General features: G+C 42.4%; 1 protein-coding gene across 1 annotated transcript in view; it reads right to left on the bottom strand.

Moving 5' to 3' along the window:
- Positions 1 to 15,601, bottom strand: part of LOC135210874 (anaphase-promoting complex subunit 1-like) — a 164,786-nt gene that overhangs the window by 74,045 nt on the left and 75,140 nt on the right. Inside the window, exons 9-11 of the mRNA XM_064243786.1 lie at positions 13,551 to 13,857; positions 12,933 to 13,063; positions 769 to 942 (exon numbers count right to left, since the gene is read on the bottom strand). Of these exons, the coding sequence (XP_064099856.1) occupies positions 769 to 942; positions 12,933 to 13,063; positions 13,551 to 13,857 (612 nt within the window). The remainder of the gene's footprint in view (positions 1 to 768; positions 943 to 12,932; positions 13,064 to 13,550; positions 13,858 to 15,601) is intronic.

Below are 15,601 nucleotides of genomic sequence, written 5' to 3'. Positions count from 1 at the left end.
TCTCTTTGTGTTCTGGACCTACCAACGCCGTAAGACTTTTAACAACAAAAGAATGAGGCCACAGCTTGGATGGGATCTTGTTTTTTGCTAAAAAAAACTAGAGTTAATGCACAAACTGCATTATCTTGAGCAAAACCCACTCTCTTATACAATGAGTGAAACTCACTCTCTTTACTGTGGACAAGGCTACCAGAAAGAAGGTTTTTTACGTTAAGTCTGACAGCCATTTAAGGACCACGTTTAGCTTCCAAGTTAATGTCTTAGGACCTTTTAAGTTTTTCTGTGTCAAAGCAGGGAGTATTGCCTAGCCAATACATGTAGTGCTATTGCGAAGTTCAAAATTCTAGCTGCCAACGGTTTAGAAACTATAGCTATGTAACTACTTGTAAGTTGCATACATAAAATTTTTTATTATATGGACAAGAGGAGTTCAGAAACCCATGGGCACTACAGCACCTTCAAAATTGAAACTAGAGTCAATAATAGGCACTAAAGTAGCTTTGAAAATGAAACTCGGATCTCCATTCTGACACCCAATTGTAGAAACATTTTAATTCTTCATTTTTCCTACAGGCAAAATGCAGGTATGTTTTTAGGTCTGCTATTACCCATGAAACTCTACATTTACTTTAATTCATGTAAGCTGCATTGTGACCTCAAAGTGTTATGCAGACCATGTACACAAAACTTCTTGAAGAAAAATGTATAGTACAATACTAATTAACACTATGACATATTAACGTTTCCCAAATCACTGACTTTACGAACCTGATGCATTGATTCATAGTCGATTCCTGGTGCTGACTGATTTCCACCTCGATGCACATGAGTCAGAACCGTAGTAGGAACATGGCTCTCAATCCAACGTGAAGTTGGTACAACATCATCCCATAATATCAAGCCAAGGGCAATGGTGCGTAACAAGAGAAAATCTGGCCTTACCTGAAAAATACTTTTTATTACAGCTACACTTCAGAAACAATGGGGATTTCATTACAAAAGAGATTAAATTTCATTACTGCATAAATTTAATTACTTTCACACTATTTCATAAGAGAATGAAATATGGATGGGTACCAGAAAGTTCCCGTAATGTAAAATACTATACTGTAGTCTACATATTGCAAGCAAAGTGCACTACGCAATTTATCATTAGGGACCCAAAATACAAAGGTAAACGAGGTTTAAAGGCCAAGTCTAGTAGGACTAAAAAAGACAACTATAGTGTTTGTACTTTGGCAAATTTTTCATTGCTTGTAGAATTACTATATTATAAACATGTATTACCGATTGCATCTGCATTCACATTCTATATTTGCAACCCCAAAAAATAGGGTATGCAGTATGGTCATTACATTAGCTTGAAGAAATTAGGTTCTTCAAGTTTTGTTTTGTTTGTTTGTATGGTGTTTTTATGTTGCATGGAGGTTCTTCAAGTGATTTCACCAATATATCCAAGAACGGTTTAATACAGCACTTTGGACTATACAATCAGCAACGATAACTCATAAAAGAAATAATACCTACAGTTATAGATGCAAAATGTGGCATTCCTGTAATAAGGGAATTACTATAAAAGGAGATTGCCAAGGGGTCATTAATTAATTAAATATGTACAGTTATAGATGCAAAATGTGGCAATCCTGTATTAGGGGAATTTTTATGAAAAGAGATTGCCAAAGGGTTATTAACGAATAAATGGTGGCAAATGCTACTAAACTACAATTCATACCACAATGCTGATGGAACTGAATTTTTCAGCTCTTATAATCTCATGGGCTGCATCTTATAAGTTGTCATCATAGCTTGGAATATTATGTTGCAACTCATGACCAAACAAATGCTTATTACGTACAGAAAAGCTTACTTTCCATTTTTTTAATGCATTAAAAAGGGATTTTGACGAAGGAAAAATCTATTTCTGGGCAACGACCTGTGTCGCCCTGTGAAATGGTTCCTTTGATACTATTTCTGAAGAATAAATATTGCTATTCATCCTAGAGAAAAAAGAAACAATATAATGCCAAGATAAATGGCTCGCTCACTTCTTATAGAAGTGTCGGTATAGTAAGGAGCGAGTGGAATCACTACCAGAGGTCCCTTGCCATTTAGCTTCTTCCTTCGACAAAACCCCGAACTACGGGAGGGAGCCGTGCTACAGCTCCCGGATCGACTAAACTTACCGTGCGCGGCCTCCTCCAACGCCTGAGATGTCATTCCTGAAGATAGCCTCCAAGCTTGGGGTAAGCTGGGTGAGGATAATCTAACTACAGGGTGGGGGTTTCACAGGGCGACACAGGTCGTTGCCCAGAAATAGATTTTTCCTTCGTCAAATCCCTTTTCTGGGCTTGACCTGTGTCGGCCTGTGAAATAGTACCAGAGAATGCCAAACACCAAGCTTGAGGAACAGTACAGATAAATTTAGAAGGTAAAGTTAAACACTTGTAAGGTTAATAGTATAATAATCAACTAAAATTACAGTCTTACCCTAAGGGAAGTATAAGCCCTAAAACACGGGTTATCACTTAAAATTAGTTAGCCTAACAACAAACAATAACAATACAGGTTAGGCAAAGACAAGATATAAGTTGATATATACAAAAGAATGGAACTGAATCCGATTAGAATGATGAACAAAAGCAAACTCAAGGTAACCCAATACATGGAGGCGACTCAACTAAGTAAGGGTGCAATGGGGCAGGTAGAAGGGAAGGCTACAAGAAGTTATAGTAAAAATTAAGAATCAGGAGAAACTGTGTTTCCAGCTGCCACTGCTGGAAATTTGAGGGCTTCTAAGGGTTTTAGGTAGTGCCGTTTGAAAACTGTCGGAGATTTCCAGCCTGTATACTTCTTAAGATCGTCAAAATTCATGTGTTGGAAATAATTAATAGATGTGGCCACCGCCCTAACATCGTGGGTCCCGAGGAAAGGACTCTGGATTGGCCTGTTTAATGAAGTATAAAATTTGTTGCCTGATCCCTTTTAGGAATAATGTACCACCTCCCTTCCTAATGAACAATGGGCCTGAAGATTTCAGAGTTGTTCTGCTTAGGTAGGCTCTTAATGAGTTGACAGGACAAAGGGAAATGTCTTGAGGTAGTGGTAGGATTTTCCACGAGGACCATCTGTCCTGTGGGTCTTCATTTTTGGCTAGAAAATGGCGATCTGGGGATAAGAGGACTTCCCCTGAGGGGAGGAACTCAATGTGGCCTGGTTCCCTTGATAAAGCTGACAGTTCTGATATTCTAGCTCCGGAGGCTAAACTTAATAAGAATAGGGTTTTCCTCAGGAGGGATATATAATTGCAAGAGTCATTGTTAATGTCCGAGGCCAGTTTGAGGACATCATTTAAGAACCAAGAGACTGATTTAGGTCTCGTTGATGGTCTTAATCTAGCACAAGCTTTTGGTATGGACGTAAAGTACGAATCCGTAAGGTCTATGCTAAAACCAAATTGGAAGATCTTTTAAGAGCTGATTTGGTCGTAGTGAAAGTGCTTGCTGCTAAGCCTTTCTCAAACAATGATCTGAAGAAAGTTATGGCTAGGTTTGTTGTCATGACTTGAGAATTTGACAACTTAAGGAACTGCTAGTTTCTTGACAGATGAATCATATTGTCGGAGAGTAGATTCTCTTTTATCTGATTCCAAGAATGAGATATTCTGGGGATCAATTTCTGCATTCCTCATGGCTGCGAATTTCAGAAAATCCATAAAGTTAGGGTTTTCTGAATTCTTGAGGAAGCGGACACAGTCTGAGTTTGCACTAACTGGGTTAGTTTGGGGTTGGGAATCCGTAGTGGTCGGAGTCTCAACTCTAGGAGTAGAGGGAACCAATTGCTCTTGGGCCAGTTGGGAGCTACTAGAGCTACTTGGCCTTTGAATGTTCTGAGTTTGTCTAAAACTTTCATGAGAAGGTTCACCGGAGGGAAGAGGTAAATATTCTTCCATTCGTTCCAATCAAGGATCATTGCATCCGTAGCGTATGCTAAGAGGATCGAGGTTTGGGTGCCCACGTAAACCAAGGGAGTTTGTGGTTTGACTCCGTGGCGAAGAGGTCTACTTGGAGTCCGGGGACTTGTAGACTGATCCAATTGAATGAACTCCTGTTCAGTGTCCACTCCGATTCCAACGGAGCTGAGCGTGATAGAGCGTCTGCTACTACGTTCTTGACTCCTGCCAGGTGAGTGGCTGACAGGTGTCATTTGTTTTTGCATGCCAGAGAAAAGATGGCTATCATGACATGGTTCAAGTGGCTTGACTTGGATCCGCCCCTGTTGATGCAGTGTACTACTACTGCACTGTCCAGAACTAATTTGAAATGAGAGTTCTTGGGCGGACGGAGTCGTTTCAGTGTGATGAGGAATACTGCCATGGCCTCCAGTACATTGATATGTAGCTGGCGGAATGTTAACGACCAAGTTCCTTGAACTTTTTCGTACTGGGAGTATCCTCCCCACCCTGTTAGTGAGGCGTCTGTGTGGATCACTAATGATGGAGGGGGAAACTGTAGAGGAATTGCTTTTGAAAGGTTCTTTGTCTCCGTCCAGGGGCGGAGACGTTTCCGTAAGATTGCTGGGATAGAGGCTAGTTTGTCCCGTGATCTGCAATTCGCTCTTGAGCGCCATACTCTGTTTTATAATCTTTGAGTTTTGGGCTCTGAGCAGAAAACATTCTGTGACTGATGCAAACTGGAGTGAGCCCAGGATCCTCTCCTGGCACCTCCTGGATGTTTGTTGTCGTTTGAGAAATTGTTTTGTAGCTCTTGCAATTTCTTTCCTTTTCAACGACGGAATTGATAGTGTGCGCGATTGTAAGTCCCACTGAAGGCCTAACCACTGGAATCGAGATTCCGGTGTTAGTCTGGACTTGGTTTTGTTTATTTGAAAACCTAAATGTTCCAGGAATTTGATCACTCTGACCGTTGCTTCTTTGCATTCTTTGGGGTTCTTTGCCCAAATAAGCCAATCGTCCAGATAAGCCACTAACATTATTCCCTGTTTCCTTAGCTCTTGCACTACTGCTTCCGCCAATTTGGTGAAGATCCTGGGGGCTATGTTGAGCCCGAATGGCATTACCTTGAAGGAGTAGGATCTGTTGCCTAGTTTGAAGCCTAGGAATGGACGAAGTGTCTGGCTAGGGGAACATGATAGTAGGCATCTGTAAGATCTATAGAGGTTGTGACAGCCCCACGGGGAAGTAAGGTCCGTACCTGCGAAACGGTCAGCATCCTGAACTTGTCGCAATGAATGAATAAGTTCAGATGGGACAAGTCTAAGATGATTCTTCGGTTTACCGAGTCTTTCTTTGGCACGCTGAACAAGCGTCCTTGAAATTTTAAATTGTTGACTCTTGAGACTACTCCTTTGAGAAGGAGGTCTTCGGTATACTCTACCAATTCCGTTGTTGGTGCTTGATAGAATCTGTTGGTTGGAGGAGGGCCCTCTAGCCAACTCCAACCTAGTCCCTTTGTTACTATACTTTGAGCCCAAGGGCTGAACCCCCACCGCTGGAAGAAGAGGTACAGCCTCCCTCCTACCTTGGGATTCTCACTACTGGTTTGCCGAGGGGCGGCCACCTCTTGCTCCTCGGAAACCTCTTCCCCTGTTAGCAGCCCTGCCGGATCCTCTGAATCGAGAGGCACCTCTTGCTCTGCTGCCTCTCGCAAACCTATTGAAAGCCTGAAAGTTCTGGCTTTCATAGTTGGAATTGTAGGCTGGCGAGACAGCAAAGGAAGTGGAGGGTTGAGATTGCTGGGACTGAGGGGTCAGAACAAGGTATTGTTGTTGACCCTTCGACGATGTTGCCCTTGTGATGCTGAGACTGCCTGAACTCCAACGTTTGTTGAGAAGGCTGGAAGGGAGAGAACTTCCTTGGTTCTTCTTGTTCCTTGGGTTAGGACCAGAAGATTCCTGCCTCCGCTTTGCTACCAGTCCCCACCTGACTTTGAGGCACTGGTTGACCTTAGAAGCCTCATGAAGGACTTCTGCTACTACTGGTGCTGGAAAGAGGTCGTTCCCCATTGAGGAAGCAATCAGTTTATTCGGTTTCATGGCGGATAGTAGCTTCCGCCAGAACGTGCTTCCTACAATTTCTCCTGGCTATGAGGAAGTCGTAAAGGTCACACTGCATGGTGTGCAGCAGACCTTTAGCCAAAACTTTAAATAACGGCTCTTGTTGGTATACAAGAGCCGTCATCTCCGCCATAGTCATGGAGGAAAAGGGATCTCGCGAGCCTAGTCCGGGCTCGTACTCCATCTGGATGCAGAGAGTCCGACAACCTGGGGAGTCTCTCACTAAAGAGAGAGGTGGCAGTCCGCCTTTAGTTTTCCTACTGAGAAAGTAGGAACTGCCCCTTCCAAGTACGTCTCGGAGCCTGGGACTAAGAGAGAGGTGGGTTCCGTCTCTCGTAGTTGAGGCAGGGGCTCGTCTTTCAGGGCGGCCTGAAAGGTTGCTTCCACTACCTTAAGGGTCAGTGGTAGCGGAGTCCCTTCCACCGGAGTAAAAATGGTGAAAGGACTCCTAAAGGCTGTGATGCGGGTGTTTTCACACCCCCATTCTTCCAGACTTCTCATTAGAGTCTGCTGTGCCTGTTCCTCGGAAGGATCACTGTTTCCTTGGGAACCTTGTCCTCTCTCATCATCGCTGCTTCCGTTAGTCGGACGTAGCCAATGAATGGTGGTTGAAGGTCTCTGGGGTGGAACTCGAAGTCCTCACGCCTTCGAGTTCCTATGCCTTCGATTGTCAACATTCCGTTGACAAACGGGGCATACGAAGCGATCCTCCAAGGGTTGGCCGCCTTGAATTCCGGCAGTTGGCTGGAATCTGGCATTGAAGAGGAGAAGGTGGCACAGATAGAGGGGAACCTGCCGCAATCGAGGTTTGGATCCCGGCGATGGCGTTCTCCTGAGCGGCCAGCCGTTCCGCCAGCGATTGGATCGACTGGCGGAAGAACGTAACAGAACTGGAGAGCTGGGAGAGCACCGAGCCGACCTTGTTGTCAACCAAGGCCCCTACGATCACTCCCACCTGCTCCAGAATGTTAGCCGAAAAGGATTCGGGATCAAAAAGAGGGACTTGAGCCCGATCCTTACGTGACCTATGTTTGGGGGACCTCGACGCAGAGGAGGAGGCCTCCCTTGACCTAACTGATCCGGGGATGGGTGAGCCGGAGTTATAGTGTCTGTCAGGATGACCGATTTCTTGGGGAGAGACTTTTTAAGTTTCTCCTCGGTCATCTTAGCCTTGGGGATCACTGAAGTAGCCTTAGGACGGACAGACCGCTGCTCTTCAGTGAAGCCCCGGAAAGAAAGAAGTGGAAGTAGAAGGATCAGTAGAAGGTGATGGAGAAAGGGAATTCAGGAAAGGGCCCTGAGAACCCACAGGAGCTGTTTTCCCCCTACTACACCCTTACCGTACCCATGGAGTCAATAGCCATGGGTTCAACGTCGAGGTTCATTGCCGCAACGTCTTCTGCAACGTCCTCTGGGAAATCCCCCTCCTGTAGGGAGATCATGACTTGAAGGTCGGCCAGCAAAGGGGCGGCCGCTATCGGGTCCACCACTGATCCTTTCTTGGCTCCTGGGAATATTAGGTCCGCCATATCCTGGGTAAGAATGTAGGGCGGCCCTTAGAATTCCGGCCAAAACCCCCTACCCAAGCTTTGAGAGTCGACAAAGCTTTCTTCTTTTCTTCATCAGAACCCTGTAAAAAAGGGTCTAGAGTTAGGGAGGAGGAGGGGAGGAAGTCTGTTGTGTTGAGATTATATGAATATGTGTCTCATATGTGAAGGTATAATATAACAACAAGTATTCCAGGTGACGAATGAATGAAGAAAGTGCTAAGAAAACTTACTACTAGTGAGCATCTCCTACTAGCAAGTAGCAGGTTTGGCAAGCTTCATGATGCCAAACGATAAAATCCTCCACTTTCACTGCACATCCTGCATGAGAACGGCATACTATATGGCCGCACGGGTCTTGGAGGATGGCACTGCACCCAATCTCCTGGCACAACATCTGTAAGTCAAGGATACATGAGTACCAATGACAACCTCCGGTGGAATAATATGCAAACTATCCGTGGGTGCCGGAGTAGGACCGAGGATAGAGATCTACGTATGAATATTACGTAGAAAAGTTACGAGGGGGGAAAAAAGTCTCTGCCTCCGCCTAAGCTCACTTGTCATATGACTAAAAATAGACTCCGTAGGGCCCGGAGTTCTCCGTATGGCCCGGAGTTAATTAATATTGAGTGAGCAATGTCAAACTTCTAACGAAGCAAGGGATAGTACGAGAGGCGGAAATAAAAAAACCCCCCAAAAAACCCCCGGAGTAACGCAAAAGATTCTAACATTAAATAACACAAAATAAAACAAAATAAAAACCCCTTATATCAGTAAGTGCTCGTGTGAACTATCCTAAGTGGATAGGAACCCAGTGGTTCCCTCCCCCCCTCTCTATGTTCGGTAGCGGCGGATAGACACCTGCCGGACTGAACTGAGGGGGAAAGAGAAGTAGGGAAGAATGTGGGGTAGGGGGAGCCCTCCCCCTGAGTGGCCAGTTAAGGACGGAGAAGAAGGGGGGAGGAGGTCCCGAGCCCCCGAGGCACGTGACGAGTGAGAGTACCAGTAGGGGAGGGGAGATCCCCACCAGTCCCGTGAGTCACCACACCTCTCATGCAGACTCGGACGCTAGCTGTGAGAACGAGTAATCACCATCGACGGTGGACGAAGGGCAATGTAGGGGGGGGGGGGAGGGTGGGAATGGGGGGAGGGAGGGGGACCCCGTAACCAGGTGGCTCACCGTGATAAACGGTGGTCTTCCCAGCCAGGTGAAAGATACGAGGTGGGGAAGAACCGTCGGAACAACATCAATATCACTGATATAAATAGGATTATTTATAATAATCAATCAAATAAAATTAAAGCGATATCTTAAAGCTAGACTAACACGGGGAACACGAAGCTAAGCAAACAGAAAATTAGGTTAATCGCCGATCCGAAGAAAGGGGTATGTTAGCCTAATTTAACCTCTAGTTCAAGAAAACGGGGGGCAGGCTAATCACCAATCGACAATTGGGGTATGAAAGCCTAACTTAACGGTAAAATAAATGATAACAGGGAAGCTAATCGCCATACCGAAGCATGGTGTATGTTAGCCAACCTAGTACCTATAATATTATTAAAGGTAATCAGGAACTAGAGAAGGAAAGAGAGAACATCAGAATAATTAAGATGATATGACTCTCAATCGTGACTGATAAAACTCCTAACAATGTAAGGCGTAGCTAGACTAAGGTCCGAAACGTGCGGTCGGAGCGTGCCCCGTGGAGGCCTAACTAAAAAACTAACTGCATAAAGATATAGAGACTATATATAAGTAACCATATCTAAAGTACTGAGAAAAAGGGAAATCTCTAACGGTATGGAAGACCGAAAGAGATAACCCGTGTACCGCCATGCGGTCGAGGGGCATACCGGCCGATAAGGCTCCGAATATGTATAAAACACGAAGATCATCATAAAATGAGATCAGTAACCCCAAACAGTACTTAACTTAGAAGCAGAAGTTGAAGACATCTTGAAAATAAATCCAAATAAATCCAAATAGAGCGAAACACAGCACCGAAAAAATTTTAACGTTTGGTGTAACGCGCGCTATCGAAAGGAATGACGTCTCAGGCGTCGGAGGCGCTCACGGTAGTAGTAGACCGGGAGCTGTAGCACGGCTCCTCCGTAGTTCGGGGTTTTGTCGAAGGAAGAAGCTAAATGGCAAGGGACCTCTGGTAGTGATTCCACTCGCTCCTTACTATACCGACACTTCTATAAGAAGTGAGCGAGCCATTTATCTTGGCATTATATTGTTTCTTTTTTCTCTAGGATGAATAGCAATATTTATTCTTCAGAAATAGTATCAAAGGAACCATTTCACAGGCCGACACAGGTCAAGCCCAGAAATGCTTACAGGCACAAATTTCCATTTACTCAACAAGGTATAAGGACTTCCTGTAACATTATAATCATAGTTAAGAGATTCCATCTATAATATGGAATGGATTTCCTGATGCAGACACAAGCTACCTGCTTACCTACATATAAAGATGCAAGATTAAGTCGAAAGATCATGAGGTGGGCCACAGGATTCTATGGCTACAAGTTTTGAGTGGAGGGCATTACAGGAGGGATAAGCACCAGCAGAGATTACCTCAGCCCATTAATTGAATAAATGAAAAATTATGGGACAATTTTTCTTTAATGGGGGTATGTTGTCAAAGTATAAATTACATGATTTTTCAGATTTGATTTCTGTTATTTTATACTTCCCCTTAGTATATACTATTTTCCAAGTTCCTAAGGTAGCTAAGGTGTTCAACTATCAACATGAATTTAGAATAATTTGCAGTAATATTCTAGAATTTTGAATTGGTATTTCATAAAGATATACATTATTGAGAGTGCTGTATGAACCATTTGTCAAGATGTTAAAACTTTAATATACACTATTTGGTTTTCTTAAAAATTTTTACTTATGCTTTGTTCAAGAGATATCTAGAAGTTTTTGGATTGTGTTGAAATGTCACTGAATTTTCCTTATGTGGTGCATTGCTACATAAGTAAATGTACTGAAATAAAATGACAAATTTTTAAATAATTTGTATTTTTCATAGCTAACAAACCAGAGGTCTTAACAATGGGATAAGTCTTTTAGCGCCAGCTGGAAACTGGTAAAAAACAAAGATTGTAAATGCAAGGACTCTGTGGCATTTGGTAACTGATGTATAGTTCAGGTGGAAGCAAGTTGAGAGAGTACTCGAATCCAGTGATGCACCAGTCTTTCTTCCAACCCAGGATGAAATGTAAGAGGGCAGTCTTGAATGGTCAAATTGTTGTATTTCATTGTTTATTGGTCAATTTAGCTTTATTATAAAATTTACTGTGGTGCTTTTGTAGGGCTTGGAACAAATTAGGCAATTTACATGTAAAACGTAGTTGTAGATACGAAAAAATCAGGTTACGAAGGCAGCTTCAGAACGGATTAATTTCGTAACCTGAGGCACTACTGTAGCTTAAATATACAGTGGTACCTCAAGATACGAAAGGCTCAACTTACGAAAAACTCGAGATACAAAAGCCAATACGAAAAATTTAACGGCTCTACATATGAAAAGTTTTCAAGATACAAAAGGTTTCTGTAAAGTCCGAGATTCGCCCGAACCACCGATAACAATTTTGAAACTCGCGCGCCGCCAACTTAGTAGACTCGCCACCATCCTCCTGCTCTCCCATTGGTTCCTGATGCTAGTCGAGGCCATGAGATCCTTCTCTACTATTGGCCAGCGTCCCTCCCATCATGCATCTATGTAATGTACGTGGTGGCGTGCCTCGGCCACTCGGTACCAGCATCGTTATAGTACGCACGCGGTATTCGTTTCGGGATCGTCAACTGTTTCTGAATCTACTAGTCAGAGTTGACATTGTGATGGTGTTTGTGTCATGTGTATTTAAAAAAAAAAATTCTCATATCTTTTCACAGAAAATGGAAAAAGAAGAGCACCTCTTGAGTGACGACATATATGATATGATTGACCAAGATCTCTCTCGTGGGATAAGTGACCAAGATCTCTCACATGGGATAAGTAATCAAGGTCTCTCTCATGGGATAACTGGAAACTTTGCAAGGTTGGTAGAATCTCCACTCCCTGCTGAACAGAGGGTGTTGACCAATCATTTACAACATGCACACCAGTATAATCAAGGCACTTCAGTTTATGTTGAAGGTCAGCAGCTGAACATTCAGTACCCAAATCAGTTGCAGAGAGAGCATTTGGTTGAACAGGGTTTTGATGGACACCAGGGCCAACAGAGTCATGAGGTGCAACAATTAGCAGGCGTTTATGAACACTACGCGTTTATAGAAAAAAAAGAAACCCCGAAAAGGCTCACACAGGTCGTATGCTTGCACAGTTCAATGATGTTTGCCTGAGTCGTTTCAGGAACATTGTGAAAAGTAGGCAGAAGCAATTTGATAGTTATTTTTTAAAGAGGCCTTTAGCATTAGCAGGAGTAAGTAAAAAAGGAAAAAGAACCAAGTGATAAAAATCAGAAAGTTGAAAGTGGTGAAGAAGTTGAAAAAAAAAAAAAAAAAAACCTACGTAAAGTAAAAAAAAAAAAGTAAAAAAAAAAATGTTAAAAATAAAAAAAAATAAAATTTTTTTTTTAAATTTTAGTTTTTTGTAAAGTTAAGTGTTACAGTTTTGTTAATGTGTTTCGTAAATTTTAGTTTAGTTTTCCTTAAATTTTTTTGTGTTTCGTAAAGTTAAGTGTACGTACGTATCTGCCATTTGTCCTCCTCCTCCTCTGCCGCCACTTTCGGAGATAGCCTCACTCGAAAGGTAAGCTTCCACATTTTACGTACAGTATTTCTTGTATACCATGTACACTAATACACTTTATTTACAGGTTATTTTGCATTTTGTTATTAATTTAGGTATTGAATGGTCCAAATTGTTGTAGTATTTCATTGTTTATAGGTCAATTTAGTTTTTGGAGGGCTTGGAACGGATTAGCCATTTTACATGTAAAATGTGGTCCAAGATACGAAAACCTCATGATACGAAGGGCGCCTCGGAACGGATTAATTTCGTATCTCGAGGTACTACTGTAACAGCATAATTGTTTACATAGCATTTACGTACAATGTTTAGATATCAAAAGTAATCTGAAGATGATCAATAGTACAACAACTAATGTTTCTTTTTCATTTGCAAATATCCTACTCAGTTGACTACACCATTTCATCTAGGAAATTTAATTTACTGTACACAAATTCTTTGATAGGGTGGGGGGGATTCATGGAAGCAGTCCCAAAGGAAGTCAACGAACAAATATAGTTTAAAACTACTTTACTGTCTGACTGTACGTAAAGAAACTTACCTGATCCAATAAATAAGGTGTACTTGGGGCAACCATCCATTCAGCAATAGCTCTGTTGTTACTACGAAAATATATCATTCCCAGCGCTAATGTGGCTCCTGGTGCAGTGACATCTATATTCATACACTCTCCTTCCTAAAATCACAATAATCTCTTAGCAATTTTTCAATATCTTCTGTCAACCTCATACTAAAATCTTCAAGATTCTGTTGAAATGAATTCTGTGAACTGTCATTGCAACAACTATGATCATTCACACCAGATAGATTATTCAGAATGAAAAATGGAAGAGTTGACCTGTCATTAATGAAACAATTCAATTATAAGTAAGCTTACTACTTATACATAATTCAAGACTAATCTTTTCTGGAAAAACAGTTTAATCAAAGAACAAAAATTTTAAGTAAAAAATAACCATTTTAAAATATTACAGTTTAAGCTCAGATAACATTACATAAAAAAAACAATCAATGAAAAATAATGGCTGCTTGGGTCCAGCAAATAAAGGTTCACTTTCTGAATACAGCTAAAAAACTGCTACTAGAAATCTGAAATGATCTTTCCTTTCAAAGTACTCTTATAAATCATAACAATTACAGAATTAAATAAAATATAAACTTGCCTTTATTTGGTAACTTGGTGACTTCTTTTCTTTACTTCCAAAAAGAGGTCTTTTATGTCCACCCTCAATGTAATGATACAATTCTCCTGCAATATTCAAATCGGTAAAGCCTGCAGCTTCTCCACCCCTTCCAAAGAGTACTAACCCAAGAGCTAACCCTGCTGCCAAAGAATAAGATTCTCTATCATTTGAATTTTCCATTTCAGGTCCTGGTGGCCGTCCAATTTCTTGCAGAAGAACTTCTGCAATGTGACGATGTGCAGTGTCCTGATACACAAGCCCTACACCAATTATAGCACCAACCTAAAGACACAAATTACAAAAATTATTGGATGGAAACTTCAAGTCTCTTATTCAGAAGGAAAACTAAGATAACATACATGCAATTTATACAATAAATAGATATCATGGGTTTAATTAGTTCCATACACAAAAAACACACCAACAATGTCATAGGCACAGTTTTAATATTTGGATATCTAGCAAACATATATATCTATATTATTATATATATATATATATAATATATATATATATATATATATATATATATATATATATATATATATATATATATATATCATATATATTATATATATCATATATATTATATATATTATATATTATATTTCTGGGATCAGCTCGTGTCGGCCTATGAAATATCCTTAAGATCATTATTTCTAGGTAAAATTACCAGAGAAAAAATAAAATCAAGAAAATGTCAGTAAAACTGACTCGCTCACTCTATAAAAGAAGTGTCGGTATGGGAATAGAGGCGAGTGGGATCACTACCACGAGTCATTTACCATTAGACCTTCCAACATAAAATCCCCACCAGAGAGAGCTGATACTAAAGGGTGATGCGGCCGCTACTAGTACTACTACCGACGCCACGGACAGCAGCGCCCCTAGCAGTCATCCTTAATCTTTAGCTTTACAGCGCTAGGTGCATTTTTCCCTTGTGTTGTTTTTCACCGGATTATTATCACCCATTACGATGGAACGTGCTGCAATTGCTTCGGCTAAGTTAAGTGCGTCATAAGTAGTATTTCCTGGTATTTCAGTCTTCCAGGGACCAGTATTTTCCTTTTTATAGGTCATATACGGTCTCCCGGTTGACTCGTGGCGGCCGTGTGCCGCCTCGTGTTTTAAGATTTCCCGGTCTCCCATACTGGGACATCTTATGCTTATGGGCTTTTTATATTTACGTTCATCGTATTATTACATCGTTTTTATAGCTAGGACACAGCCCTTTTACCATTTTTCTCTTAGTTTGGTATTTAGGGCTATACTGTGTTTTCTGGCCCAGCATCCCAGCTCTTGCTCTTCATCGGCTACCGCTGGCTCCGAGTAGTCGACTGTTCTTCGGATCAGTTCGCCTCCTCCTGGGCTTCTTTTTCTTTTACTAAAAGTGTCTTTTCTTCCTTCACGATGTATTATCAGTGTTATTTAGGGTGTTAGGCTAGCCTAGGTGCTTTGTGCCATGTGTTGGTACAGGCTGGTTCACGTGGCCCCTCTGTGGTTGTGTTGCTATCGCGGCTTAGGCCACCTGCGATCACGTGTCCCTTAGCACCTTACCCTTCCCCTTCCCTCCCTACCAGGTGATAGGAGGGTGTTCTGGTGGATCTCCTTGGTTGTCACGACAACCACCGTAGCCTACCTCCCTCTCCCTCCGAGGAGGCCAGGAGCTCCGTACCAGCTGGGGTATAGGGCGACCACTTGTTCGGTACCGGGTTACCGAGAGCGGGTAGTAGTAGCGACGGGGGGGGGGTGAGAGAAGAGAGAGAGAGAGAGAGAGAGAGAGAGAGAGGAGAGAGAGAGAGGCCACTCTCTCTTCCGCCGTGTTTACGCCGGGGACCCCCCCCCCCATTTTCCTCAGTCCCACCCTTCCCCTACCTTACGCGGAGGCCTCCGCTGAAGCCGTGGAGCCCCCTTCGGTTATAGGTCCGTCTGGCTCCGCCACTGGGCGGGGTGGGGAGATTACTAGTGGTCTGTTGCTTGCCTACTATATCCTGTTTTCCGCTACCGGAGGAGAGCTCGCTCCTTA

This window comes from Macrobrachium nipponense, chromosome 4, assembly GCF_015104395.2.
Source record: "Macrobrachium nipponense isolate FS-2020 chromosome 4, ASM1510439v2, whole genome shotgun sequence".
Taxonomy (NCBI): Eukaryota; Metazoa; Arthropoda; class Malacostraca; order Decapoda; family Palaemonidae; genus Macrobrachium; species Macrobrachium nipponense.
This window is presented reverse-complemented; position numbering and strand designations above follow the sequence as displayed.